General features: G+C 52.7%; 1 protein-coding gene across 1 annotated transcript in view; it reads left to right on the top strand.

Moving 5' to 3' along the window:
* The first annotated feature begins 19918 nt into the window (after positions 1-19918).
* PLEKHO2 (pleckstrin homology domain containing O2) overlaps positions 19919-25657 on the top strand; it is a 28836-nt gene continuing 23097 nt past the window's right edge. Inside the window, exons 1-2 of the mRNA XM_082060682.1 lie at positions 19919-20128; positions 24812-24964. Coding sequence (XP_081916808.1) covers positions 20120-20128; positions 24812-24964 — 162 coding nt within the window. The 5' untranslated portion in view covers positions 19919-20119. The remainder of the gene's footprint in view (positions 20129-24811; positions 24965-25657) is intronic.

The following is a 25657-nucleotide window of genomic DNA, read 5'->3' on the forward strand; positions in this document are numbered from 1 at the left end:
CCGCGGTGCCGAGCTGGGCGGAGCGGGGAGCTGCGCCTTTTAAAGCGGCCCCGGAGCCCGGCGGGGGCGGGGGGATGCTCCGGGCGGGGTGGGGGGGAGGGTGGAGGCAGCGGGGAGGGCCCGGCCGGGCGGCAGCGGCGGGTAAGCGGGCGCCCGGAGGAGGGGGGGCGGTTTCTGAGCACCCCCTTGCATCCCCCTGCCTGCCGCCGGGCATCCCGCCTGCCATTCCTGCACCCCCCGTGTGTACGCGGTACTGCTTCCCGGATAACCGCCTGCATCGCCCCAGGTGTCCCCGAACAACCCCTTGCATCCCCTTTCATGTACCGGTCCGCTCCGCGGAAACCCCGCTCCACACCTCAGCATCCCCCCTGCGAGCCTCGGTGCAGCCCCCCCGGCAAACCCTCTGCATTCCCCTGCATCCCCCCTACATGTGACCCGGACACGTCCTGTACCCCCTGCATCCCCCCTGCATGCAGCTGTGCTGCTTTCCAGAAACCCCCCTGTACACCCCTACATTCCTCTGCACTCCCCTGCATGCAGCTGTGCTGCTTTCCAGAAATCCCCCTGTACACCCCTACATTCCTCTGCACTCCCCTGCATGCAGCTGTGCTGCTTTCCAGAAATCCCCCTGTACACCCCTACATTCCTCTGCACTCCCCTGCATGCAGCTGTGCTGCTTTCCAGACCCCCCCCTGTACACCCCTGCATTCCTCTGCACCCCATTGCATGTCCTGCTGCTGCTCCCCAGATACCCCCCTGCATGTCCCCGGACAGCCCCCCCGCATCCCCCTGCATTCCCCAGCACTGCACTCTGGGTTTTCCCCTGCACCCCCCAGCATCCTCCTTTGTGCCTCCACATCCCCCAGGCAGCTCCTCATGTGTCCTCCCAGTTTGGCCCCCCGGGGCAGCCAACCTGAAACCCCCCATCACTGCCCTGCATCCCCCAGCACTGAGCCCTTGGCATCCCGCCTGTATATTCTCCCCTCTCCCTGCATGCCCCCAGGCATCCACCACCCCCCATCTCTGCACTACCCCCATAGGCATCTCCCATTGCACCTCCCCCCTGTATCCCTCCAGCTCTGGTTCCCAAATCCCCCTGGCATCTTCCCTGCACCCCCCAGCATTACCCGCCATGTATCCTTGGGCATCCCTCCTGCACCCCAGGCAAACTGCAGCAAATTTTGGGGCAGGATTCCTCAGGTGACCCTGGCTGTGGAGCACCGGATGGGCACAAGGGGTACCACAGGGAGCCATGGGCACAGGCGGAGGGGCTGGAGAGTCTTTGCCTCCCACAGACACCGTTCAAAGGACAGCAGAAAGCTCATGGGATATTAGAAAATAGGCTTTGTTAGGGAGAAGGCGATGGCGCATACAAAGGATGGGCTCAGGAGCGGGTCAATGATGCTCTGTTCCACAGCCCTCCCTGCCAGCGCGGGAAGAGGCCTGCAAGTAAGCTGAGAGCTCCCCAAAATGAAGCCGTGTTTCACTCGCATCACATCAGAGCTTTGCTCACATCACATCAGAGCTTCACCTACATTACATCAGAGCTTCAGAAATGCCCCCGTTCAGCCCCCAAGGCTCGGTGATGAGCTGGAGATGAGCTGAGGAGCTGTGCCAAGCGCTGCAGCTGCAACCACAGGCTCTGGCCAGCATACCCTCAGGGTGGCTGTGATTCCCGGAGTGGGTGTTGTCTGTTTTCCAGGCCCTGAACAGATTTGAGAGGTATTTGGGGTACAAGCCATGGCTGCCAAACAAAGTGCTTACAGTGCCCTTGTAGCCGCCCCCAGCCCCATCCATCTGAATGCAAACACCTTCCCAAGCCCCAAACAGCTTTGCAAACCCCACTTAAGTGCAGCCCCCAGGCATGAGGGCATCCGGAAAGCCATGCCAGTGGCAAGGAGGGGGGATGGGGTGGTTGGAGGGAACACGGAGCGCATGGTACATCCCATCACTAAAGCCAGAGGGAAAAATCATGGCCTTATCACCGTGTGTTTGTACCAGCCCTGCCAGCGGGCAGGCGAGCTACTGACAGGCTGAGTTAATAGGAAAGTCCTCCCTAGCTCAGCAGCAAGATTAAACCAAGGGAAATTTATAGGGAGCCTGTTCTGCATCAGACAGGACCAAAATCCTCCGGCAGCTCCTGCTCTGGGCTGGATCTGGCCCACTCACAGCCACAAATACATGGAGAGGGGCAGACGGAGGCGAGTCGCTGTGCCAGCAGCAACCTTGTCCCATGCAATTAGAAATATCAACAAAATGAGGATTTGGAGGGCTTGTGTGCGCAGATCGAAGGTGTTGTGCCGGCACCAGGGATGGGACAATTTGCTGCCACAGGCAAAGGGGAGTTTGGTGACTCTGTACCTGCCATGAGCTGTTGCTTGTGGAAATCTTTGCTGGCAACAGTCACCGTGTGTGGGGATGTCAGAGCTGGTGTCAAGGCTTGTCATCCCAGGAGCCCTCACAAGGCCACCCCCCGAGCTGCCCAGGCAGGCCCGATGGATTTGTGCGTGGCCATTTCTTCTGATTAAGCAGTAAAGGGTGGTTTCCATTAGTACAAGCACACTGTGAATCCATTCCCATCTAGTTTATGGGCTTTTCCTCAAACTTCCCATTGGTTAAGGTGCATGAGATGAATGAGCAAGGCTGGCGGGTGCTATGTGTGCAACACACATCAAGAGAGACACAGAGCCAGAGGAAAGGCAAGAATAGGTAAGAAACCTCATCTCTTTGCTATCACAACATCCACTTCGCCCTGCTGGGGAAGGTCTGGGGGGCTGCCTGATGTCAGCAGGGGCTGCAAAGGAGGGAAAAAATGGGCAGGAGAGAGGGAAGAACAGACTCTGGCATCTGCAGGAAGGGTTTAGGGTTTGATGGTAGGAAAAGCTTTCTGATGGCAAATGGAGTGAAGATGGGAAGGGGGTTGCCTGGGGGGATGTGAAAGCCTCTGCTTTAGGTGATAGAAAACAGGCAAATCCCAGCGGAGCCAGGATGAATCCATGCCCAGGAGTGCTCTGCATCCCACTGCAAAAGCCCCATGGGCAACAAAACCCAGCAGCACCCTGCATCCCAAGCCTTACATCCCGAGGCCATTGATTGTGACTCCAGACATATCGGCTCAGGGGATAATTTGTTTGCACCAATAAAACTTTGTGGTCTGTCATGGGTTTGGCGGTGCCCAGCTCAGCCTTGCCTGAGTGCTGACTGCAACGCTGCAAACCGCGTTTCAGTGTCCCCCAGTCCCCACATCTCTCCTGTCCCCTGTCCTGCTGGCATGATTTTGAAATTCAGAGCATAGCCCTTTATGTCCTGGATGGCAATTTTCCTAGCCAAGCCCACAGGGTTTACCAGGGGTGTCAGGAAAACCAGACTTTGGCCCCACGTGCTTTGCAATGAATGCAGACTAAGGCAGAGGCTCCGTTTTAACAGTTTTCCTGGGATTATTTGAAAACACAGAGAATTACTGTGAGAAACCGGTGATGCAATAAATTTTGTGAGCTGAGCAGTTAAACAGAAGCTGCTGCAAAGACAGCGCGGAAAGAGGCACTGCTGAACCAGTAATGTTCAAACCCTGCTGAATTAAACTTGTAATAATCCTGGCAGTTTTATATCTGTCCATGAATTACAGTTAAAATCCCACCGCGTACCATGAATGCCCATTGCTTCTTATAGTAGTAAGACTACAGTGAAGAGTTTGAGTAGGATGCAGCAGGGGAGAATGTCATTTAAACCCTGGTTCTTTGAAAACCAAGCCCTTCCGTGTCTTTTTAAGGCAAGTGCAGGAAAGGAAAGTGCAAATAAAGCACCCAAAAGCTGCTATTTTTGCAGGGGAGGGCTGGCAGTGGGGCAGGCAGAGGGAGCGGGGCAGCGGGAGCTGTGCCTCTGTGTGCTGCATTGCAAGAAGTTAAGCAAATAAAAGCAGTTTTGCAAACACACACACATGGCCCAGAGGTGTTCCCAGGGTGCTGGGACAGGGTGGCCACTCGGCTCAGGGCCAGCAGGACCCACAGCATGGCCGAGCCAAAACCCCGCCGGGACCCGGCCATGGGAGCTGAGGTTTTATCCTTTGCATGATGAGGGCCTGTCAACATGGAGATTACAGCAAAAATCAGGTCAAAACCCATTTATCTGACCTGAGCAGAGCCCATGTGTGTGTGTCCCGGGGACACACAAGTGCGGCCATCGCAACGCTGGTGGCTGCAAACCTGCCCTGGCCAGAGAGCCCAGCAAAGCCCAGCCACAACTGGGTGAGATGGTTAATAAAGGGCACGCGGTAATTAAACTGGCATACCTGGAAATAGCTCTTTCTGTAGCTCCCAGGCTTAACCAAATGAGTGAAATTTGCACTGGCATAATTAAAGCGATGCGGTTCACGATCTTGTCTGCACGGGGGAGTTACTCTGCAGATTGACTCTTCGCTCTCTGGTGAAAGCCCATGTGGAAAAACCCTGTCCAGCTCCAGCTCCAGTTCCTGCCCAGCTCCAGTGCTGCCTAACCCAACCTCTTGCCATCAGGGTGCCCATTAACACCAGTTCATTAACACCAGCCTTCAAACCTGTCCAGCAGCCCGATGCCCCCAGCATCCACCTGCAGTGGTGGTGGCAAAACACGGGCCTCTCGGCTGCTGTCACCACTCCTGTCCAGGGATTTATGAACCTGAAGAAGAAATGGGTATTGTTGCATTTATATTCATGCTTCTCAAATAATCTCTTTTTTCTCTGCTTGTCCTTCCAGGTGTTAACCCCAGGCTCACTAGTGGCCATATGGTTTGGTTTCTGTCGTATTAATGGTAAAATCCTGAGAGCAAGCGAGCTGCCCATGAAGCTCACCAGTGGAAAATAAGACTTGGGGACACTGGAGCAGCATCCCCACAGCTGATGTGTCACAGGGATGCTGGCAATGCCACCAGCACTGTCACCGCTCAGCAGCCACCGGCTTTGCGCCCGGGAAACCCCTGGGTGAATTCCCAGGAGATTCGTGCTCAATGGAAAATCGTTACCCTTGCCTTTTTCCTTTCCTTCCTAAATCTGGTTTAAGCTGTTTTCAGACCAAAGAGGTGACATCAAATGTGATGGAGAGGAAGGAGGTGGTGGAGGAAGGCCTGGGGAGGTGGGGGACAAGTGACAGCTGCACGTCCTGGACACAACAGCCCAGGGATGGGGAAACTCATTTCAAAGTGCCCAAATCACCCGTTTTAGAAACCTCTGATCCCTGGCAGCTCTCAGTGAGAAATGGGGAGAATTACAGAGAAAAAAGGGCTTCTGCCAGGGTGAAAGAGCTCAAAACCACAGGGACAGCCAAGGAGGGATGTGCTGATGGGTTTCTTTCATCCAGCATCCCTTCCAAGCACTGAAGACAGAAGCAAAAGGGATTTAAATTGGAGATTAGAGAGGCTGCCCGGCTGCAGTGATGCACTCGGAGTATAGAGAGCGGAGCATCCCCAGCGCCAGAGGTTTTAGCTGTAATTACACCAACATCTGTCCAGCGATGGTCGGGACTTGCGTAGTCACTGCGCAGCTCCAGGCTGTGCTGGAGTTCTCCCACAGGCTCCTCTGCTCTGCTTTTCTGTGATTTCAGAGAAATCTGGATTTTCTTTTTTTTCCTATCCAATGTGTTCTTTCTCTCCAGAAAGATTAAATCTCGACTGTCAGAAACTGGCGTAGCGGGTGAGAAGATTTCCCAGACTAGTCAAAATGTCATCCTGGTAAGAATGCTAGTAATAAAAAATTTTTAAAAAGAGCCCACTACAGACTCAGGCCTGTAAAAATATCCAAAAGATGGATCTGGAAATTTAGAAACAATTGAAACTCAGCATTGAAAGGGCACTCTGGGGACAGTCAGGCCCAGCACAGATATTCATAGTGGGGGGAAAAAATCAATAAGTTAAAAAAAAAATAGTGTGCTTGCTCTTGAATTAAAAGAAAGGAACAAACCCAGATTTTTTTTACCTATCTCAAATAGCTTTGGGGCTTATTATTGTTTTGGAAATCAGGGCAAGGAAGGAAAAGCCCAAGGTGGTGGGATGGAGAGATGCTCCAGCTCCCCGTGGAGCTGCACCCGGGTTGTCCTGGCTCCTGCCCACTGTGTTTTGGGACACCTGGGATGCAGGAGGGATACTTGGGATGCTAATCCCTGAGGAGAGGGTGCTGGAACAGGACCTCAAGGGTCTGTCCTGGTGGCACCCATCCCACAGAACACCACCCATATGTGGGGTAGGAATCCTTCCTCCTCCTCTCTCAGTCCCCACCACCATCCTGCTTCATCCAGAGCACCAAACTGGGAAAGAGCACCAGAGCCAGGAGGGAGCTGGTGACAAACCCAGCCCCACCCCTGGAATAGCAGGCTTTGGAAAAGCCGGTTACGCCGGCGCCGTGTTGTCACCGTGCGGAGGAGGATATTTTGGGTCCCTCTGAAGGAATCGCAGCCGTCGCTGTTCAGGTGGCAGCTCCGGGGCTGAAATTGGGCTTAAAAATTGGACTCCTACGAGGGCTGGGGTGGATTTTGCAAATCAAATGCAACTCTTTTACTTCATCCCCAGCTCAGGCGATGTCCCCAAGAACCCAGCTGTGGCCAGCATAGGATGAGACCCCCCACACTGTGTTTTCACTCCCCAACAAACCCCACTGCACTGGGGGGAGCAACACGCAGGGAGAGAGACGCGCCTGGGGGTGGAGAGATGCAAAGATCAAACCGGCAACAATGTCAAAATAAAATCCGACAGCCCAGGGAAAGCACGGCATGTCCATGCCGAGGCTATCATTTATGCCAATTAAAAAAAAACAACAAAAAAACCCACCAAAACAAAACAAAAAAATTGGCATGGCACAAAGGAAAGCGGCGTGGTATTTCCTGAAGAGGGTGTGGGGAGCATCCTTGGAAAGCCTTCCCTGCACAATGTGCTTGCTGTTTCCAGAAAAATAAAGTTTGCTGTGACCCACCTGTCCCTGAAAAGCAGCTATTTAGGGCTGTAACATGGTCAGCCTGGAGTCGGTGGCTGCGTCTGTCCGGGCACCTTCGCCAGGCTCTGGGCTTTGGCTTTTTACCTGCAGCTCTTTAATTGCTGCAAAATACCCTGAAAATAATAATAATAAAAAAAAGCAGAAGAGCTGCCCAAGCACCATGTGTTCCCAGTTTAAGGTATTTCCCCCTCAACTTTTGGCTGGTGGCTTTTAAACCTCCCCAGAGCTGTGCCTCTGGTCCCCTTTTGGGGACATTTTGGCCCCAGTTGGGAATTTGGGGGCTCAAAGCCTGGTGGGCAGTAGTTTTGGGGTTTGCTGGAGAGACAGATGCGGGAGCGTCCCCTTGGGGCTGCGGAGGGGCTCGGCTGCCTCTCCCTCGGGGAAGGGACAGTTTTTGGCAGAGAAGGGGGTGTCCTGTGGGTCAGTGTCACACGTGTCCCCGCATCCTCTGGAAAGCCAGAACTGGGACTCAGTCCCCATCTCAGCATCAGGGGACACTCAGGGTTCACCAAGGGCGTTCCTGGAGGTTTCGGCAGTGTTACAAGATTTGCCAAAGCCTCATCTCCAAGAGGTGCTACCTTTGGCATGGTATTTCACAGGGGGAGCATGGAAAACAAACACAACCCCACAGCTTGGGTGTTGTTTTGTTTTGTTTTGTTTTGTTTCCCAATCTCTGCTCAGAAGCTGCAGTCAGGCGGTATTTGGGCGATCAGAGCAAATCCAGCATTTTCTGGTCAGACGCGATGCTGAAGAGAAGCAGCTCCACCTAGGCAGGCGCTGGTGCTAAAGCAGAGCCGACCCTACACCAGTTCAACCATCAACCATCCACCATCAACCAGCATCTGTGCTGGGGACCGCACCAGCAGCATCAACCTGCAGCCAGGCTTGGAACCAGCACCAACCTCCCAAATCTTGCAGTCAGTTTGGGCTGAGAATTCCAAGTTTCCCTTTTGGATATCCCCCGAAAAACCTCTGATGTTTATTTTCTTTCCTGATGAGGCTGGAAAATTGGGGGCAAACCCACCTATTTTCAGCAAATGTCCATTTGCATCCTGCAAAGGCAGCCTGAGATCCACGGCAGGGGGGCAAATCCTTCAAGAATCAAAACTCCACAGTAATAAAAACCCCATCCCAGGTTGAAAAAGACTTTAAAAAAAAAAATCAGCCAAAGGTGAAGGAAGGTTTTATGGAGCCCTGGACGTGTCTGGATATAGTCCCATAAAAATCAGCATTAGCTGCTGGTGGTGAATATTGACTTCCCCGCAGGAGACAGCAGGAAAGATGTTAACCTGGTCTTGTTTTGAAAGCCGCTTATTATTCCTCATCAAACATAATTATACATCAAACCTGACTGAGATGGCCAACTGAATTTTGAACACACATTCATGTATTTCAACAGGGAAAAAAAAACCCCAAACCCAGCATTTGTTGAATCCCAGCCAGGCTCTGAGTGTTAAAATAGATGCTGCTAATGGCTCGGGGAAGGGGGGGTTACAGCTTCGTTTAAGCTTTGCCAATTAAATGTTTATTATTCACCAATTAGGCAGAAATCAAACTGGTTTTAAGTGATATCTGATTAAACAGGTCCTGTGGATCAGCCTGGGCTGTTAACTGGGGGAAAGATGCTCTCCACACCAGCCCTCGGGGATGCTCGGACCAGGCAGGGTTTCTACCCACCCTGCCCACAACAAATCTTTTCTTTCAGCCACTCTCCCGAGGGAAACACACCCCAAGGACCCACCTGGGAAGAGCAAAACTTTTCGGAGCCAGGAAGGAAATGGGAAAGAAATGAAAAGGGGAAAATTAGCCACATGCAGAGGGGGCTTCTCCCCCTGCTCGGCAGGTTGCTGCTGCTCGGCACGCACTGGGCCATGCCCATTCACAGGTTTTTCTAAATATTATCCCAATTTTTTTTTTTTTTTTTTTTCCAGTTCCCAGATAAATGGGCCTCTTCAGCAGGATTTAAGCCCTCTCTGTTCCAAAATTTTCTTGAAGGCAGCCCAGGAAACGTTTGGGTTATACTGAGCTGCTGAATCCCGCTTTCAGGGCTGAGCTGCAAGTGGGTTTTCTGAGACAATAAAGGGGCAGTGTTGGGTTTTTTCCTTGTTTCACCGGGAAATATGAAGGAAGCCATGTTGCCCCTTCATCTTCCTTTCTTTCTGACTCCTCTTCCACACCGTGGTCTATCTTTCCCATGTTTTCCTTTGGTCTTCACAGATTTCTGAGCATGTTTCCAGCTCCATCCAGAGAGGTCACTTTGCAGTCTCTACCCAAGATGTGTTCCGTCTGCAGTGGTAACTGGTGTCTGAAGGTGAACAACACAAAAAAACCCCTCAAAAATCCCCTTGAAACGTTAATCCAAAGGGTCTTTCCTTGCAGTTGCCTTTGCTCTGGTGTCCCCACCAAGCTCTGAATTTTTCTGCTGTGGCTGGGATGAGAGGGAAGACGTTTTCAAGCCTGGTGGGACACGACCTGTGGCCACTGACCTTCTCCCAGTCTGGTTTGTCATCACGAACAGCAGCTCATGCTGTGATGGCCAGCACTGGTTGGAGGGGCACGGGTGGCCATGATGCCCCACAGCACCCCATGGATGAGCAAGATCATCATCCCATGCAGAGCATCCCCCTCTGCAGAGCATCCCCTGAGCTGCAAGGGGTCCCTGCATCCCTCCAGCAAAGCCACAGCACCCGAGGGAGCTGAGGAAAATGCCCATGCAACCGTCTGGGGGTGATAGAACCAAAGAAAATGTAGGGAAGGACAGAAAATGAGCCAAATTTGGGAAAATTTCAGTACAAGGAGTGACTTTCCTCTGAGGACTGGGTAAAGTGACCTGCACAGGCTTCTTCCAACCAAAATTGTTCTGCATTGAGGATGTTGCAAGCCCAGTGGGCCCAGCATGGGTGAGCAGGGACGATTGCTCACCACCTTGTCCCAGGTGAGCAGCAGGTGGCACTAGATGACCCACGTGGCTCAGCCAGCCCAGGGGAGGTGGCTTTGCACAGCACTTGGGCAGGATGACCAGCCCTCGGCCACAGGGACACAGAGGGTGTGAAGCTCCAGGGAGCAACAGGGTGAGGGACTGGAAGGAAAAAATAAAAGTTGTGACTCTGGGAGTCTCTGATGGGTGGGAGAGGAGCAAGGGGAGACTCAGTATGGGGGGGACATTGCTGAAGGCTTTGCCTGACCTCATCCTCTGCCCTGGACATCTACAACTGGTCCTTACTGGGCTGGCAGGGGCAGAGGGAGGTGATGTTATCCAGGCACTGAGACACATGGGTTCCATGGGGACGTGTCCTTGGGAGATGCCACCTGAGATATGCAGAAGTGTCCCCAGAGAGATGCCCAAGGGGATCCAGCCCTGGTGCTGGGACAAGCTCGGTGACCAGGGATGTGGGATGTGGCACTGTCCCTTGTCCCCCCTGGGCTCCCGATGCTGGAGCCAGGAGCGTCCCCTTTTCCAGAGCTGCGGGATGGGGCATGAAGAGGGAGACAGCCCCATGGGTCCTGTGGTGTCCCCTGCCCATACCCATCCTCTGGGGTGATGTGGGGGATGCATCCACGCATTCAGATTGGACATTAGGAAAAAATTGTTCCCAGAAAGGGTTGTTGGGCATTGGAACAGGCTGCCCAGGGCAGTGGTGGAGTCACCACCCATGGAGGGGCTGAATAGACATAGGGTTGAGGCTTTTAGGGCCATGGGTTAGTGCTAGAGTTAGGTTATGGTTGGACTCGATCTTAAGGGTCTCTTCCAACCAAAATGATTCTATGATCTCCTCCCACCGTTCATTTACCCCAGAGCATCTCTCAGACCCAGGGCAGGAAAATCTCCTGCAGGGCCGTGTCACAGGTGTGACACCGGGATCAGACGGGGGTGTCAAAGAGATGCCCCAGCAGGCTGAGCCCGGGGAGCCCTGTCCGCACCCCGACACCTGCCGGTGCTCCGGGCCGGCACTAGGTGGGGGTGGCACCACACGGCACTGGCCGCGCCGGGGCGGGACAGCGGAGGAAGGTCAAGAGGAAGGTCTGGGAGGAGGGTCAGAGCCTGGGCTGCCGGCAGGGCTGCTGCTGGAAGCCTTGCCCATAGAGCAGCAGGGTGTCAGGGGTGCAAAGGACTGATGGGCTGGGCTGAAAGGGGCCGAAGGGAAAGGCTGCGGGGGAGGGATGAAGCGTGGGATGCAGGAGGCAGCATGGCAGGGATGCAGGAACTGGCATGGCAGTGATGCTGGGGGCAGCGTGGCGTGGATGCAGGGGGCAGCGTGGCAGGGATGCAGGGGGCAGTGTGGCAGGGATGCTGGGGAAAGCACTGTCAGGCTGCTGAGACAGGTGTTAGTGCAAAGGCTGCAGCTGTCAGAAAGTCTGAGGCCCTCTCTTCACCCCTCTCAGGCTCATAAATGCCCCAAGCCAGGGCAGAATTGCCCTCTGCACCCACCCCAGCCAGCACAGCCGAGGCAGCACACAAGAACATCCCAGGGGGGCTGCACCAAGCCCCCCACCTGCCCTTGCAGGAATATCCTCCCCTCGCCACACACCTGTCAAGGAACAGAGTGGGACAAGCACCAGGCACTTGCTTTGACTCGGCACGAGCATCGCTGGATACTGCAGCACCCAGGTCTCACAAGTAGCAGCAGGTTCTGAAAGGTGTTTGGAATTTTTTGGTGTTTCGTCCCTCTGAATAGGACTATTTTCCTTTCCAAGCAGCCTTTCCAGAGGGAGATGCTGCTCAGGTTTTGCGGCAGTTGGTGCCATGCAGAGATCAGCCCCAAACTGCACTGGGAGGGATTCACACATCCAAAGGGGTCCCAAGGAGAAATGCCATTAAAAAAAAGGAAAATTATCTTTTTATTTTCTTTTTTTTTTCTTTTTTTTTTTTTCTTTTTTTTTTTTTTTTCTGGACAGTGAGAGCCTCGTCCAGGCTGCAGAAAGGCATTGGCAAATGTCACTTGACTTCTCGAGCCAGTGTCCCTGAGCCTGCATCTCCAGGGGATGCAAATGCCTATGTAACACCCAAGAAGGGTGAAAAAATAAAATAAATAGTGTGATGTCACATAGAGCAGAAATTAAATAAGTTCACAGCCTGGAGGAGTCACATGTGAGCACATCGCAGCCTTTTTCCTGAAAAACATCCAGAAACCTGTGAGCTTGATCCTGCCCCAGGGTCCTGCTCTTCAGCTCCCAGTGGGCCCTTTGGTGTTGCCTCACTGGCATCTCCTAGGGCTGAGGTGCTTCCCCAGAGGGAGGAAGGGATTTTTTTTATATTTGTTGGTATTAAGACCCCTCAAGGAGATCCTGACTGCTGTGCTACCCTCCTCATCATCACAACCATGGGACGAAGGCAGGGAATGGGTTTGTTCCACCCCGCTGACCCTCATTCAGAAGAGACTGCAATGCCATGGCTGCTGTTAACCGGGGAGAGTTCAGCCCAGCAGCAGAGCTAAAGAGTTTCTGTGTTTATTACCAGCATTAATTACATTTTGCAGTTTCGGAAGGGAAACATTTTTTGGCCAGACTTCCTGGCCTCGCTGGAAAGGCTGGGAGGTGGCAGCAGCACCGGGAGAGGGATACAAAGAGCTCATGGTCCCAATGCTGCCTTGACATGGGGTTCGGGCTGGATGAACACATGGCAGGAGGAAAACCCCACCGCAGGAGGGTGTTTTGCTCACCCTGCTTCACTTTGGCCCCTCAGCCACGGGCAAAACCTCCAAAACCTGCCTCAGACACGACAGGCCAACACAACAAGCCCTTCACGTGAAAGAGTTTAGCTCCCAGCACTCGCTGTAAATCCCTCCAGAATCTACTTGATCCAGTTGCACCTCCTGAGTCTCCAGCAAAACCAGAGCATGGACAGAAATCTCCCCACCACATTAACCACCTCTGCATGAGGCATTTTGAGGGGCAGCATCACCCTGATGCCCAGGTTGGGGAGCCAGAGGATCTTCCCAGGCTCCTTCTGCAGGGACCAAGGATACTCTTGGCCATCAGCATCCTCAGGGAAGCCTGGAGGCAGCTCCGACAAGGCATGGACTATTTACCCATCTCAGGCAAATCTGGAAAATATTTGGGGGTTAAAAAAGAAGCTGGTGTAAAAATGTCAAAATGTTTATTCAGGAGTTCCCAAATGAAGCACCTCAGAAATACCCAACCTCTGTTCCTGAAACTTTTGCAGGACCTGTGGGGTTTTATTTTTTGTTTGGAAATGGCCTTTATAAAAAAAAATGTTTTAGAAAGGAATTAATTGGTCAATCTGCAAACACAAACTTTGCATTTCTTGTCAAACTGGCCTGCAGAATTGCAGCGATCTAAAACCAGAATATTTGAGGGATATATTTTTTTTTAAATCAAAATGTTTCCAGTTTAATCCGAATTGTCTTTTCCCCGCTTCTCTCCCCCTTATATTGTCCAGATCAGCCACTACATGAAAAATCCCTTTTTTTGCCCTGCATTGCATGGCCTTTCCAGGCCATCCCATGTGCTCGGGTACAAGACAAAACAAACCTGATCCAAACGAGCTTCCCACGATGTTCCCTGCAAATCCAGCCACAAATAACCAACCCCATCTTTGCCAAATCCACACACCGGCATCCTCATATTTCCTGAGCTGCTTCTGGGAAGCCAGAGCATTGCCCTGGATCTGCTGCTGCCTTTGAGATGCATCTGCCCTGATTTATTACTGCACATTTCTCAGGCCTGGGGTATTGCTGCCTGAGCCCGCTCCCACCTCAGAGCCGACTTAGTGGTCCAGCTAAAGTTTGGCATCTGAAAGTCAGAGCCAAGATGTTGCGGCTGGGATCGCATGTAACCATAGCACGAGTTTTAAAAAAAAAATACGACAACCACAAACTGTTTGTGTTTCAAATCTGAAACGTTTGCTTCCTCTGGTGTTTTTGTGAGAGCGCTGGAGGCAGCGTGGGCGATGCTGGTGGCCGAGGGCCACTGGGGCTTTGAGTGGCTTTTGTGAAAGCGCTTTCTGCCACAGAGACTTCCCTTAGGTTTTTTCATGACACTCAGTAGCTTAAACAACTGCGTTGGGATGGTGTTGGTGTGAGGGTCTCTGTATTTTGCTTCCAGCACACAGGATTTTTTGCATCAACACCCCATGGAGCAGCAGAAGGTGGGATCCCCCTGTACAGCCACACACCTTTCAAGTGACCCCAAAATCCATCTTATATGAGAACAACCTCAAACATAAATTTACACAAATAGAGAATTTCCATATATTTGACAGCTCTAAAGTCCACATGCGGGTGTGAGTTGCATCTCAGAGCCAAAGATCCCAGCACGGGGTGAAGGCTGCACCTCAACGACCAAGGCTGGGATTAAGGAGCCAAGATTAAGCCTTGGGTCCAGGCGGTGCTGGGAGAGGGAGGAGCAAGAGGAGAGGCCAGGAAAGAGCATCCTGCCACCCCCAAAAAAAAGAGCAGTGAGGAGCAACTGCTGAGAGTCCTTTTTACACCCAATTTTGGGAAGCCAGTCTCATCAGCTTGCTCAGTGCACAGCCCACAGCCATGGTCAGGCTATTGTTTCATTTTGGCACTTTTGTATTTTTTAAAAAAAAAAAGAAAAAATCAGCCCAAATCTTGCATCATATCTGCCAAAACAACATGTTCACATCAGAAGCGGGGGCTCAGGCTCAGCCACTGGGGTCCGTGCCCTCAAGCCAGGGTGAAAAGGAAGGTGGCATTGCTAAGACAGGAGCATTCATCTAGAATATTGATTTAAACATAACTATTGATTTAACCCCTTCTGCTGCTTCCCTGCGTTTCCCATGTGCTCATCAAAATGACAGAGAACATCATTATAGACAAATTCTATGGTCGCCCCACTGTGTCAGTCATCAGTCCCCCAAAACAGTGGTCCCTGCGTGCTCGGGAGTGGCCAGCACGTCCCCAGCTGTCCCACACCTGCCAGCCTCAGAGGTGGCGCTGGACACAACCAGGAGCAGGATTTGGCCCCAGGAATCAGGCAGGGTGGCAGGTAGGGATGGCAGAATCAGGGTAGCAAGGGATGTTCCCAAAAACAAGAGCACACCCAGCAGCATCACATTACCTGGAGTCATCAGCGCTGCTGGTGCCAGATTGCACTTCTCTGAGAGTTTGCTTCTTGCCACAACAAAACAACCCCCACCAGGTTCTGAGAGTATTATTGCATATATATATATATGTCTCCCAGGAGGTCCAGGAGCACCCTGCTGGCTGCATGCATTGCACAGAAGAAAGCTGGTGGCTGCCATTGCTCCCAGAGATGCTGCTTTACCTTAAACTCACGCAGAAAAATCCTTCTAGCACCTCTGGGGCTGCAGCCTCCCCGTCTCAAAGCAGCGTGTGCAGAGTGGAGGGGTTTTGGGGAACTCCTGCCTAGACAGACCGGGGAGCTAACAGAGATTGGAGCTGGGGTGTAGGAAACTCTGGTCCCAAACCCAGCCCAGCATGAGAGCCCAGCGAGCACTAACACTAACAAACAGAAGTGTGTTTACATCCCACCTTCCTGCTGGAGCAGCAGAGAGAGGGGGTTATTTTAGGGCATTTTTTTGTCACTGGAGGCCAGGAATGGTGGGGAGCTGTTGGGATAGCCCAGAGGCAGCTGCCCTAGGATGCGGTGAGGGATGCGGGAAGCTGCTGTGATCCCATTTACACAGGGACTGGGTTTAACCAGCAGGATGTGGGGCACATCCCTGGCTTTGAAAGACCAGGGGAGCACAAGCAGCACAGACCGGGACAGCTCTCCCAAACCACTTTCCATTCATCGGCATCATTGGGCACCTCTTCCAGCCCACACCCGTTGCCTTTCAGCAGGGCTTACTGCTAACGGCGAAAATAGAAATGAAGAAGAAAGTACAAAGATTCCCCACTTGCCATCATATCACAGGGCTTGGCCACATTCTGTCAACTTACTGCTGGTTTTAAGGTAATTTGAACCACCCATCTTCCCCCATTTTATCCCAGCAAGTTACCTTCTTGCCTATGTTTTGGCTCTGGTCCATGGTGGCATGTCCAGGTGTCCTCTGCAGCAAGGACATATTTTCCTTACAAAACCAGCAAGATCAGCAAGGAGAGCACGTGTGTTCTTGCACTCGCAGGCTGATGGCTTTGGCAGATAGTTGCATTTTTTCTTTCAAGCATTTAAGTAAAACATGGAGCATGAGTGGCAGGAAAGCTGAGGTTTGATCTGTGCAGAAGCTCAGACTGTTATCAGCCAAGAGGAAAACAGGTAAAACCAGGACCAGGAACAACTGGCCAAGCCTCAGACCAGCTTTGCTAACTCCAACTACCCCACCACAGCAGAGACTGTGGCTGGAAACACCATCCTTTAACATCACTTGTCCACAAAACACAAGATTTGAGCCCAGAAAGCACGTGGGGAGATGAGGAGAGCCCTTCTTCCACGTTAGCCACACATCTGTGGTCTCCCAGCTCCTCCAGCCTTCACTGCTCCTAATTCCCTGTGGAATTCCTACCTGAGGATGGGGCCGCCTCCATATTTCTTGTCCAGCACAGGTAGTTGGAGGGCTGCACTCCACCTGAGAAGCCATTTATCCCCACAAACACACTGCAGCTGTGACAAGAAGGTGCCATGGGCTCTACTTGGCATCAAGAGCCTGAATTCAGCCCTTCCCTTGGGCATCTGTTCAGATCCAATGCTTTCTCTGGGCCTCTGTATTTTAGCCCCAACCAGACAAATTAAATTAAGAACACCCACATTAACTTGCTGTGCATGTGAAGGGGCTGAGGATTTCTCTTCCAGCTGAGGGCCACCTCCTTCTCCCCGCTGCTGAGCAAATAATATGGCAATTGCGATAACGAGCCTTCCAGCCCTGCTCAAACCACTTAATGAAGCCAGGCGCTAATGATCGTGGCTTCATGGCGCCTTGGAGATGGGTTATTGCCATTTGAGGTGGAGAGAAACCAAGGCGGCAGCAGGTAGAGTGGCCGACCCTGGTCACGAGGGACCTCGGGCTGGATGCAGGAGCCGGAGGTCCCTGCCTGGAGCGGGGAAGGGATGGCAGGTAGACACAAGGGTGACCACAGCTCTCTCATGTGGTGCCTGTGGCTGGAGAGACAGGTTTGCCCACGTCTGGGAGAGCAGGGGGGACTCTCCACCCATCGCGGTCCCAACTCAGTCCCAAGTGGCTCCGATGTAGCTGTATCTTTGTGGCTGAAGGTCCCAACCCCCAGCACCACCATCCTCCTCTGCATCATGCCCCCCTTTTGCAAGACCCTAAATGAAGCCATCAAAGTGCAGAGAAGGAGGATTCACAAGTCCCCTTGCAAACAAGCTCCCTCAGCTTTGTGACACCACCCCAGCCTCCTCAGTGCCACTCGTGTCTCTGTTTCACTTCATGGCATCACATCACCTCTTATCAATGAAGAAGACAACGGTGTGGCAGCACATCCCACCTTGAAGGGGCAGCCCAGCCCCAGCTGCAGACATGTGCCCAGCAAGTCTCCCCGCAGCATTTTTGGACCAGCCTCCACATTCTCGTGCAATGAGCACCCTCTCGCAGACGACAGGTCCCCCCACAGCAGCTGTTCCCACGGTCCTGCCATCGAGGTCGTGGTGGATCCCTCCGGGTCTGCCTGCAAGGGTGGGGACAGCTGGTAAATCACAAGGATGAGTCCTCCACATTGCATCCTCCTACAGCACACACGTCCTCACAGGCATGTTGATGGTATGCTAAAAATATTAATCACTTTTTCATCAATTAAAGTTTTCCAGGAGAGTCGGAACCACAGCCCACATCCTATCTGTAAGGCCAGAGGTTTCCCCTCACCTCCCCCAGCCCTGCCAGGAAAACAGAGAATATCAAACAACATTTCTAGTACTTTGGGAGGTTTTTTTGGTCATTTTAAAAGCCTGGCTAAAATATCGACTTTTTTCAAAAGTTCATTTTGTGGTGGCTCTCATGCACCCACCAGAGAAGCCTGTGGGTGAGCTGGGACACTCCCACTCCCCACCCAGAGCCTCATTTTGGTAGCTCGGAAAACTAAACAAAGAAAATAAGTGTTTAAACCAGTTCCCACCTGACGTTAGGCAGCAGAGAGCTAACCCTGGTGTGGCAACAGCTCTGAATGATGATGACCAGCCATGATTTTTTGGTCAAATCTTTCAGAGATGCCCATTGTACCAGGTAAAGGAGAAATCTGAAAGATGCTCTCAACTCCCAGCCGCTGGCCAGGCCTCTCCATGCCATCACCAGAGCTCATAGCAGCATTTTCTTTGCCTAGTTTGGCTCTCAGCCATGGAGGAGGAGCAGGGGAGGCCACAAAAGGTGTTTACACAACAAGGGGATCGTCTCAGTGAGACTGGAGCCTTTGCCAAATTCAGAGCTAAGCTGATATGAAGGAGATGCCATCAGTGTGTTTTTGCTAATTATCAATAATAATTATTTGCGCGTAGCTGCTCTGAGGAGCTCCAGTCCTGGCTCAGCCCCTGCTGCTCTTGCAGCCCTGTGCAGTGGAATAAATAGGGGGTCCTGCCCCAAAATCCTGGAGATGAGAGAAAGGCAAGCACAGTTCCTGGGCAACCCCGCAGCGCTGGGCACGATGTGTCCCCCCGTGCTGTCCTCTCCCCCCAGTCACACCAGTAATGGCCAGTTAGGATCCGTCTTTCTTCCCTTTGCTTTTCCAAGAGTGTTCAGTGCCTCAACCTCTTGTCAAAACCCAGATTCATCATAGCACCTCTATTATTGACTTTCTCCTTTCTGCTGACATGGCAATCATTTCCCTGTCAAGGTGCCTTGACAGCACCAGGATTTCTCATTTCCAACCCCAATGTGTCCCAGGGTGATTCCTGTCTCTTCCATTAACCCCTGGCCCTGCAGGGTGGGGCCAGCCAGCCCTGATGGATGGTCCTGATCTCTTCCACCTCTGGTTACCAGAAGCTGTCTCCTGTTTTTCCTCCCAGCACTTGCCATACCTATGCAGAAGAGCATTTAACCCAGAGGTAACAGGCATCGAGACTTTTTCTCTCCTTCCCTTCTTCTTTTCTCCACTGAGAACAATGGAGGCAAGGTTTGCAGAGGGAGGTAATATCTTTTTTTAGGCTGACTGAAATAATCAGAAGAAAAAAACAGGCGGGCTGTTGGGTACATGAGCCCTCCAGCAGGCCTGAAATAGAAGCAGAAGTCTGCAAAACTGAATACCAGTGGAGAACAATACCTCTGAGTGTGACTAGTTGCGTTAACCAGTTCTGCTTCCCTTGCGCTAAGGAACCGCATCACCCCACTGTCAAAATCTGCTGTCCTGAGGCCACCCCAGTGCCCGGAGCCACCGCTGTGGCACAGGGGGCCAGGCTGCCATGTGGATCCGAGCTTGGGCATCACCCCACATGGGCTTCACGATGCCCAGAGTCCATGAGGGCATCTCTCACCCCTCTGCACCCTGTGCCTCACCCCAGCCCTGGGAACACTGTCCCACCCTGTGCCCCAGGACCCTGCCTGACCCTGGGGACACTCTGATTCCAGGGACACTGTCCTATCACAGGGATCTGGGCTGATCCCTGGGGACTTGATCTGGCCCTGGGGACCTCTCCCACTCCAATCTCCTTGCCCCACCCTGGGAACACTGTCCCACCCTCTGCCCCAGGACCCTGCCTGACCCTGGGGCCCTGGGGACACTGATTCCAGGGACACTGTCCTACCACAGGATCTGGGCTGATCCCTGGGGACTTGATCTGACCCTGGGGACCCTGCCTGACCCTGGGGACCTCTCCCATTCTAATCTCCTTGTCCCGCCCCAGTGACCCTGTCCCACCCCACGGTCCATGTCCCTCCCTGCAGCCGCCGTTTGACCCAATGGACGCTGTTCATCCCCCGGACCCCCTCCCTTGGGCTCACTCCCCCCTCTCCGCGGCCCGTCCCCGGGGGTTCGCAGCCCCACGGCCGCGGCGGGTGGGGCCGGGGCCGGGCCAGGCGGGGGGGCCGGGCCAGGCGGCGGGGCCGGGGCTGGGGGCATCCCCGCCTTCTCGCTCGCAGCTCCGGAGCCGCCGGAAACCCGGCGCTGCCGCTGTTGCTGCTCCTCGAGAAGTTGGTGGCTGGAGGAAAAGAGCTCGGGGTGCCCGGCCCGGCACGACTCGGTTCGGTATGTCCGCCCGGCCGGAGCCCAGCGGGGCGGCGGGACGGTGGCGGAGCCCCTGAACGGGAGGCGAGAAGCGACCGGCCCCGGCCCACCATGGAGCAAGTGAGTCCGAGCGGACGGGACGGCGGGGGTGGCCCCGGGATGGGATTGTCCGGGACCCCCGGGGCGGGACAGGAGCCCGTCCCTGCCGCTGCCGGCCGGGAAGCGGGGCGGAGAACCGCACTGGCCACTTCGGGGATTTTTGGGTCTCCGCCGGCGCTGGGACATCCCCGGCCTCCCTCCGCCCGGCTGCGGGAGATGGGGGGGGCAGAAATGGGGTTCTATAGGCTGGGGGCGTCCCTCCTCCCCAGCTGCCACCCCCGTTGTCATCTGTGCGTTGGGGCTGAGCATCCATCCGCAGAGCTCTTCTGGGTTTTAAACTTCCTAAGCGGCCGGGTGAGGCTGACGGGCAAAATGTTGGTGCTGCCGGAGGACGAGCGCTGGCAGGGTCGGGCTTGTTGAGGTGCCACGCTTGCTCAGGCCGCCTTCTGCTGACTCTTACTGGGGTGTTGTACTTCCGTACTGGAGCTGGGCCTCGCTCAGACCACAAGCTTGGCCATGGCCACATACCTACCAGCCTTCCCCAAGTCTGTCCTCCTCCTCCTCGGCTCTGCCTGGGACGGTTTTAACTTGGAGAAGGGCAGTGGTGCTTCTGCAGGTGTAGGTCTTACATCTGTGGGCTCACACCCCAATAATCCATCCCTATGTGGATCAATTAAGATGCCACAAATTTGTTAGCAAGTTCAACTGGTCGTTTTCTCCCCTCATCTGGCTGCGCAATTATTCCTGTTTCCTTTCCTTAAATGAGGTTTTGCTGCTTGTGCACAAAGAAAGCTCCCGGCAGGGCAGGCTGTCAGAGGATTTCAGGCTCCGGTACATGCTGGTAGCCGTGGCTTGTCTCTCCCTCTGCCCACATCCCCTTATTTCAGCTCCCAACATTTTGTGGCAAGAATGAGAGCTTTTTTAAAACAGTGGGGAGACGACAAAGTAGCCCAAGTTAGTAGTGGCTGAGAGTTCTTATTATCTGCTGGTATCCATGAAATTAATCCACAGCAGAGAAACTGCTTCCAGCTGGCGGCTTCACATCCACCCCAGCATTGGCTGACCAGCTCACCGTCCGCTCTTCATTAACGATAAACGAATCCTCTTGTGGGAGTGGGTGACTGATATAGTTCCCCAAATTTCACGTGGATCTGAGCAGTTTCTTTCCCGTAAGATGGTTTTGCTCCTGCGGGTCAGGGAGAAGTGGAAGTGCTGACAGCCGGGCTTGGAAGATAATGTGGAAAGGGAGAAAAAAGAGTGGAGGTCAGGAGATGCAGGTTGTCCCCTGGGAGGTGCTCATCCGTGTCGTGCTAGAGAGGAGTGTGAGATAAATGATCCGCTTGCTTTAAATGAAGTTACTGTAACTGGGCAGAACACTTCCGTGCATTATATGTAGTTTGTAAAAGCACCACCGTGATTCAACTGTTTGGTTTGTTTGTTTGTTGGAAGATCTGAAAAGTATGTGGGCCCTTAAAATGCACGAGCCTCAACTCCAACAAAAAGTTCCTGCATCAGGCAGGGGAGATGAGAAATAATGGCCTAATTGTCAAATAAAAAGCCATCCTGTCTCCCTAATTTGGCACCTCTGCTGAGCTGTGAAACATGAGCATAAACTAGGCTGGAAGAGTGAAACTTCAAGAAAAGGCACCATGATATAAATTGAAAAAAATGGCTCATATGGATTGTTTTTGGGAGCGATGCCTTTGGTGTGAGCCAGCAACAGGATAACTCGGTTCTTCCCTCACTTGGCTGATATCAGTGGGTTTCTTCTCATGGATTTACACCAGTGTCAGGAATGAATACAGCCGAAGAACATCCTGGGATGGATATCTTAGTATTTCTTGCAGGAGGAATACCCACATAAACCTGAATTAACAACAGCAACTTGTGTCTTTGTGCTGTGCTGTGGTTTTAGTTGTGGAATCGCAGGTAGAGAGCTCAGGACAGACACAAAGCCCTGCTCTTGGTGCCCTTCCATGGCCAACCTCCCCTAGCTCATTCATGGCATAAAAATAACCCACAAAAATGTCAGGTACCATCCCTCAGACTCTTCTTGCTTTTGCAGGAACAAACGGTCAAGTTGCATCATCTGTTTTTTTTTACACCCTTAACCTGCAGGTGAGGGATTACAGCAGCTGCACCCCATCTTGCGATGGGCTGTGTGCGTGCAGGGGGGGCAAAGCCACCAACCCAGTGCCTGGGCAGCTCAGCAGCACCCACGGAAGGTGGGATCGCACCCATTATGTCTGTCCCGGACTGGGGATGGGAGGAGGCACCAGGCAGCTCAGGCTCAGGTGATTCTGTCACCTGCTGGGACCAGCGCTCTCCATCACCCCACCTACCCTCTCCTGGGATGCTCAGCGGGGACTTGGAGTCACAGATCCTCCCTGAGGATGCTCCTGGGTGCCAGTACAACCGGGATGTCCTGCCTGGGGTGGAGGGAACCCCATGGGGAGCAGGCAGGATCACAGGCAGCACAAGCTGCCAGATAAGCTTGGCTTTAGCTTTGCAGCTCTGCCTTGCACAGAGGTGCAAGCATGAGCCTCAACTCCAACAAAAAGTTACTGCATCAGGTTGTTTTTGCTGAGGTAGACGTTAAGTGCTGTGTCTTCACAGGGAGTATTTTTATTTTAAAACCAGAGCAAATGGTAGTTTTCACTCTGCAGAGCACCGGGAGAGGCCACGGATAGACATATTTGCCATGTGATTTCAAACAGCCTTTCTGCCAGGTGGGGAAAAAGAGCAGGAAAAATTAATTTGCAAAGCAATAAAACCAAAAGGAGTAGGAACATTCTGGCAGCTCTTGGTCTGGAGTCACGCAAATAAACTCTTCATACAGCTACATCCATGCAAAACTGCTATGAGGGAGGTTAAAGTCTGTGCCAAATTATCTAAAAATGACATCAAAAGGGTGCTTGATCAGGAAACCAGCAGGTCTATATTTGTGCAGCAACTGATGTTTGCTGAAGTCGCAGATCACAACTGAATACAACTTCCTGGCAACCTAAAAAGTCAAGTTTAAAAAAACCCACGCACTACCCCTCATTTCCCGGAAAACTTTTTCATGCTCTGTCATCCTGTACTGTAGCCGTTTCAAATGCAGCTCGGTACGACTGAAAGAACTTCTGCAAAGGGCACCAAGTATATTACAGGTTTCTACTGGATTTTCTTTTAGGTGATACGCAGTTTGAGTTTCTTGTGCCTGTTTTGCACCTGAGCCTACCTGCAAAGCCAAGCCTCTTTCCCACCTCAGCTGGGACTGGGATAAATGCAGGTGCACAGGGTATTGGATCTGTTTTTCCTCTTTTTTATGGGTGCGAGATCCCTCTTTAAGGTAGCAGCTCGCCCCAATGGCAGCTGCTGTCCAAGGGTGTGTTGATTGGGAGTCTGGTGCATGAAAACACGTTTGGTAGCAAGACTCTCCTCGGAATTTTTGGAGCTCATCCATACACACTCGCTCTGTCCTGGACATGGGAGTGTCCATCTCCGACTCCTTTCCGTACACATGGGATTTCCTCATGTTATGAAACGTGATGTCTGAGCTCCAGCTGCTCCAGTTTGTTTTGTTTGGGTTTCTTTTCCTACGAGAAAAGGTTTCATTCAGCAGCTAACAGGGGCCATTTGGGGCTCTGCCTTCATCATGCATCCTTGGTCTGTGCAAATGTGCTGGTTTTCTGCAGCAGGATTGCTGCTACTGCAGACGGGGATGTGGAGGAAACCAAGTCTGGGGGGACAGTGGGGTTCCTGGGAGGGCGCTGGAGGATTTGGGGTTGGCCTCTCCTTATAAGTCACAAGGTTGGTGAAGTGGTTGTGCAAGGGGATTTGGCTCAGTGGGGGATTTCCCTTGCCTTGCTCTGGGGAAAGAGGCTTATTGTGGGGTGCTCTGAGGGAGGCAAACAGGGATCCTGCCTTTGCAAAGGCTCTTCCAGCGCAGTGGAGGGGACAAAACCTCTCATTTTGAACTGAGTCTGCTGGTGAAAGCAGTTGGCTAATAAACCTGGCTGCCCTCGCTCCCCGTCTTAGGTTTCCTGTCTCTGTTTGATGAGAATATTGATATTGGATATTTCTGATGTTTGGTTTGTTGTTTTTTTTTTAAAGCAGGGAAGTTATGCATCTCCTGGTTTTTAGCAGGCCTGGAAAGCCAGCAGCCCCCCAGTGCAGGATTGTGGGGCTCCCCATGCTGCTGCGGGTGGGCAAGAGCGAGCGGTGACGAGCAGCAAGGAGCTAAAGGCAGGGCAAAAAAAAGACCCCACTTTTGGTGCTGCCTTCTCTGCCGGTCCTTCCCTCTGCTCGCAAAGCCCGCAGGAGCCTCCCAGGAACATTTTAGTGCAGATGTGATGAAGTCCTGGCCCTCATGCTGTGGATTTGTTCATAGGAGTTGGTTTGGGGGCAATGACCCAATGTAGAGACCTAGAGGAGAAGCTTGCAGAAGTGTCTCTGGGCTACTGGGGAAGCAGAGGAGCAAGGTGGCCTTGGTGCCGTCCCAGCAGTGATCCCAGGGCTGGCCAGGCTCTGTGCTGCTCCCCAGTCCCGTGGCAGCTCTGCGCTGGGAGCTGGTTGACTTTTCCTCTGGAAAACCAGTCTGTGATGTGGTGGGGAGGGACTTGTACTGGTGCTGAGGTCTTGTTTGGGCTTTCTGGTGATCGTCATTAAATGGATGGCAAGTGTTTTTGATGCAATTCCTTCTCGCTTCTGTCCTTGCAGGATACAAAGGAGGAGGTCTCGGAGAAACCCAAGTCTGTTCCAACTGCAGAGAAATACGGCTGGATTAAGAAAAGCAGTGGGGGGCTCCTGGGATTGTGGAAGGATCGTTACATCCAGCTACGGAAAACACAGCTTGTGGTCTTTGAGGATGAGGTATGGTCACAGCTCAGGGCTTCCAGTGAGGGGCAGGATCAGGTCCTTGGTGACACATTCCGGTGGTTTTCAGTCTTCTCTCCAGCCTATTCCTTTCAAAAGAGCTTCTCCAGTTATCTCCAGGAAGAGTAAATGCTGTAAAAAAGAGACAGCAGCTGCATTTTAGAGTATATTATATATTATAAATATTTTAGCCAGTAAATATTTTGACAGTGCCATTGCCAAAAAAAAAAAAAAAAAGGCAAAAATAAAAACATAGGGGCAGGACATCCTGTGAGAAGGCAAACAGAGCAAAGCTTTGGGTGGAAGCAGGATATGTGCTGTGCACTTTTTTGGATTTTAAAGGATAAAAGCTGGATTGGAGCAGGCTGACTTCCCACCTGCCTCTCGAGGGAACGGCAGGCAGCTCCGCAGCTGTTTGGCACCCCTCAGGCAGCTCAAATTGTTGCTAGCCAGACTCTTTGGGGTTTTCTTTAGCCACTGATGGATACAGAGTGAGGTTGTGAGCACTTGCTGTCCTCCTTAAGCAGGGACACAGTCTGGATTTGGCTCATCTTTTCCCTTTACTTGAGCCAGTACTGAGCAAAGGACCCCTGGGAGCCTTGTCCTGGACTTCACTAGATAAATTGCGTGCCTCAAGTTCATGGCCTCATTTAGAGCTGTTTCCAATCAAAGGAGAAATCAGAGCCAAGC

Source organism: Streptopelia decaocto, assembly GCF_964273445.1.
Source record: "Streptopelia decaocto genome assembly, chromosome: 9".
NCBI classification, from domain to species: Eukaryota; Metazoa; Chordata; class Aves; order Columbiformes; family Columbidae; genus Streptopelia; species Streptopelia decaocto.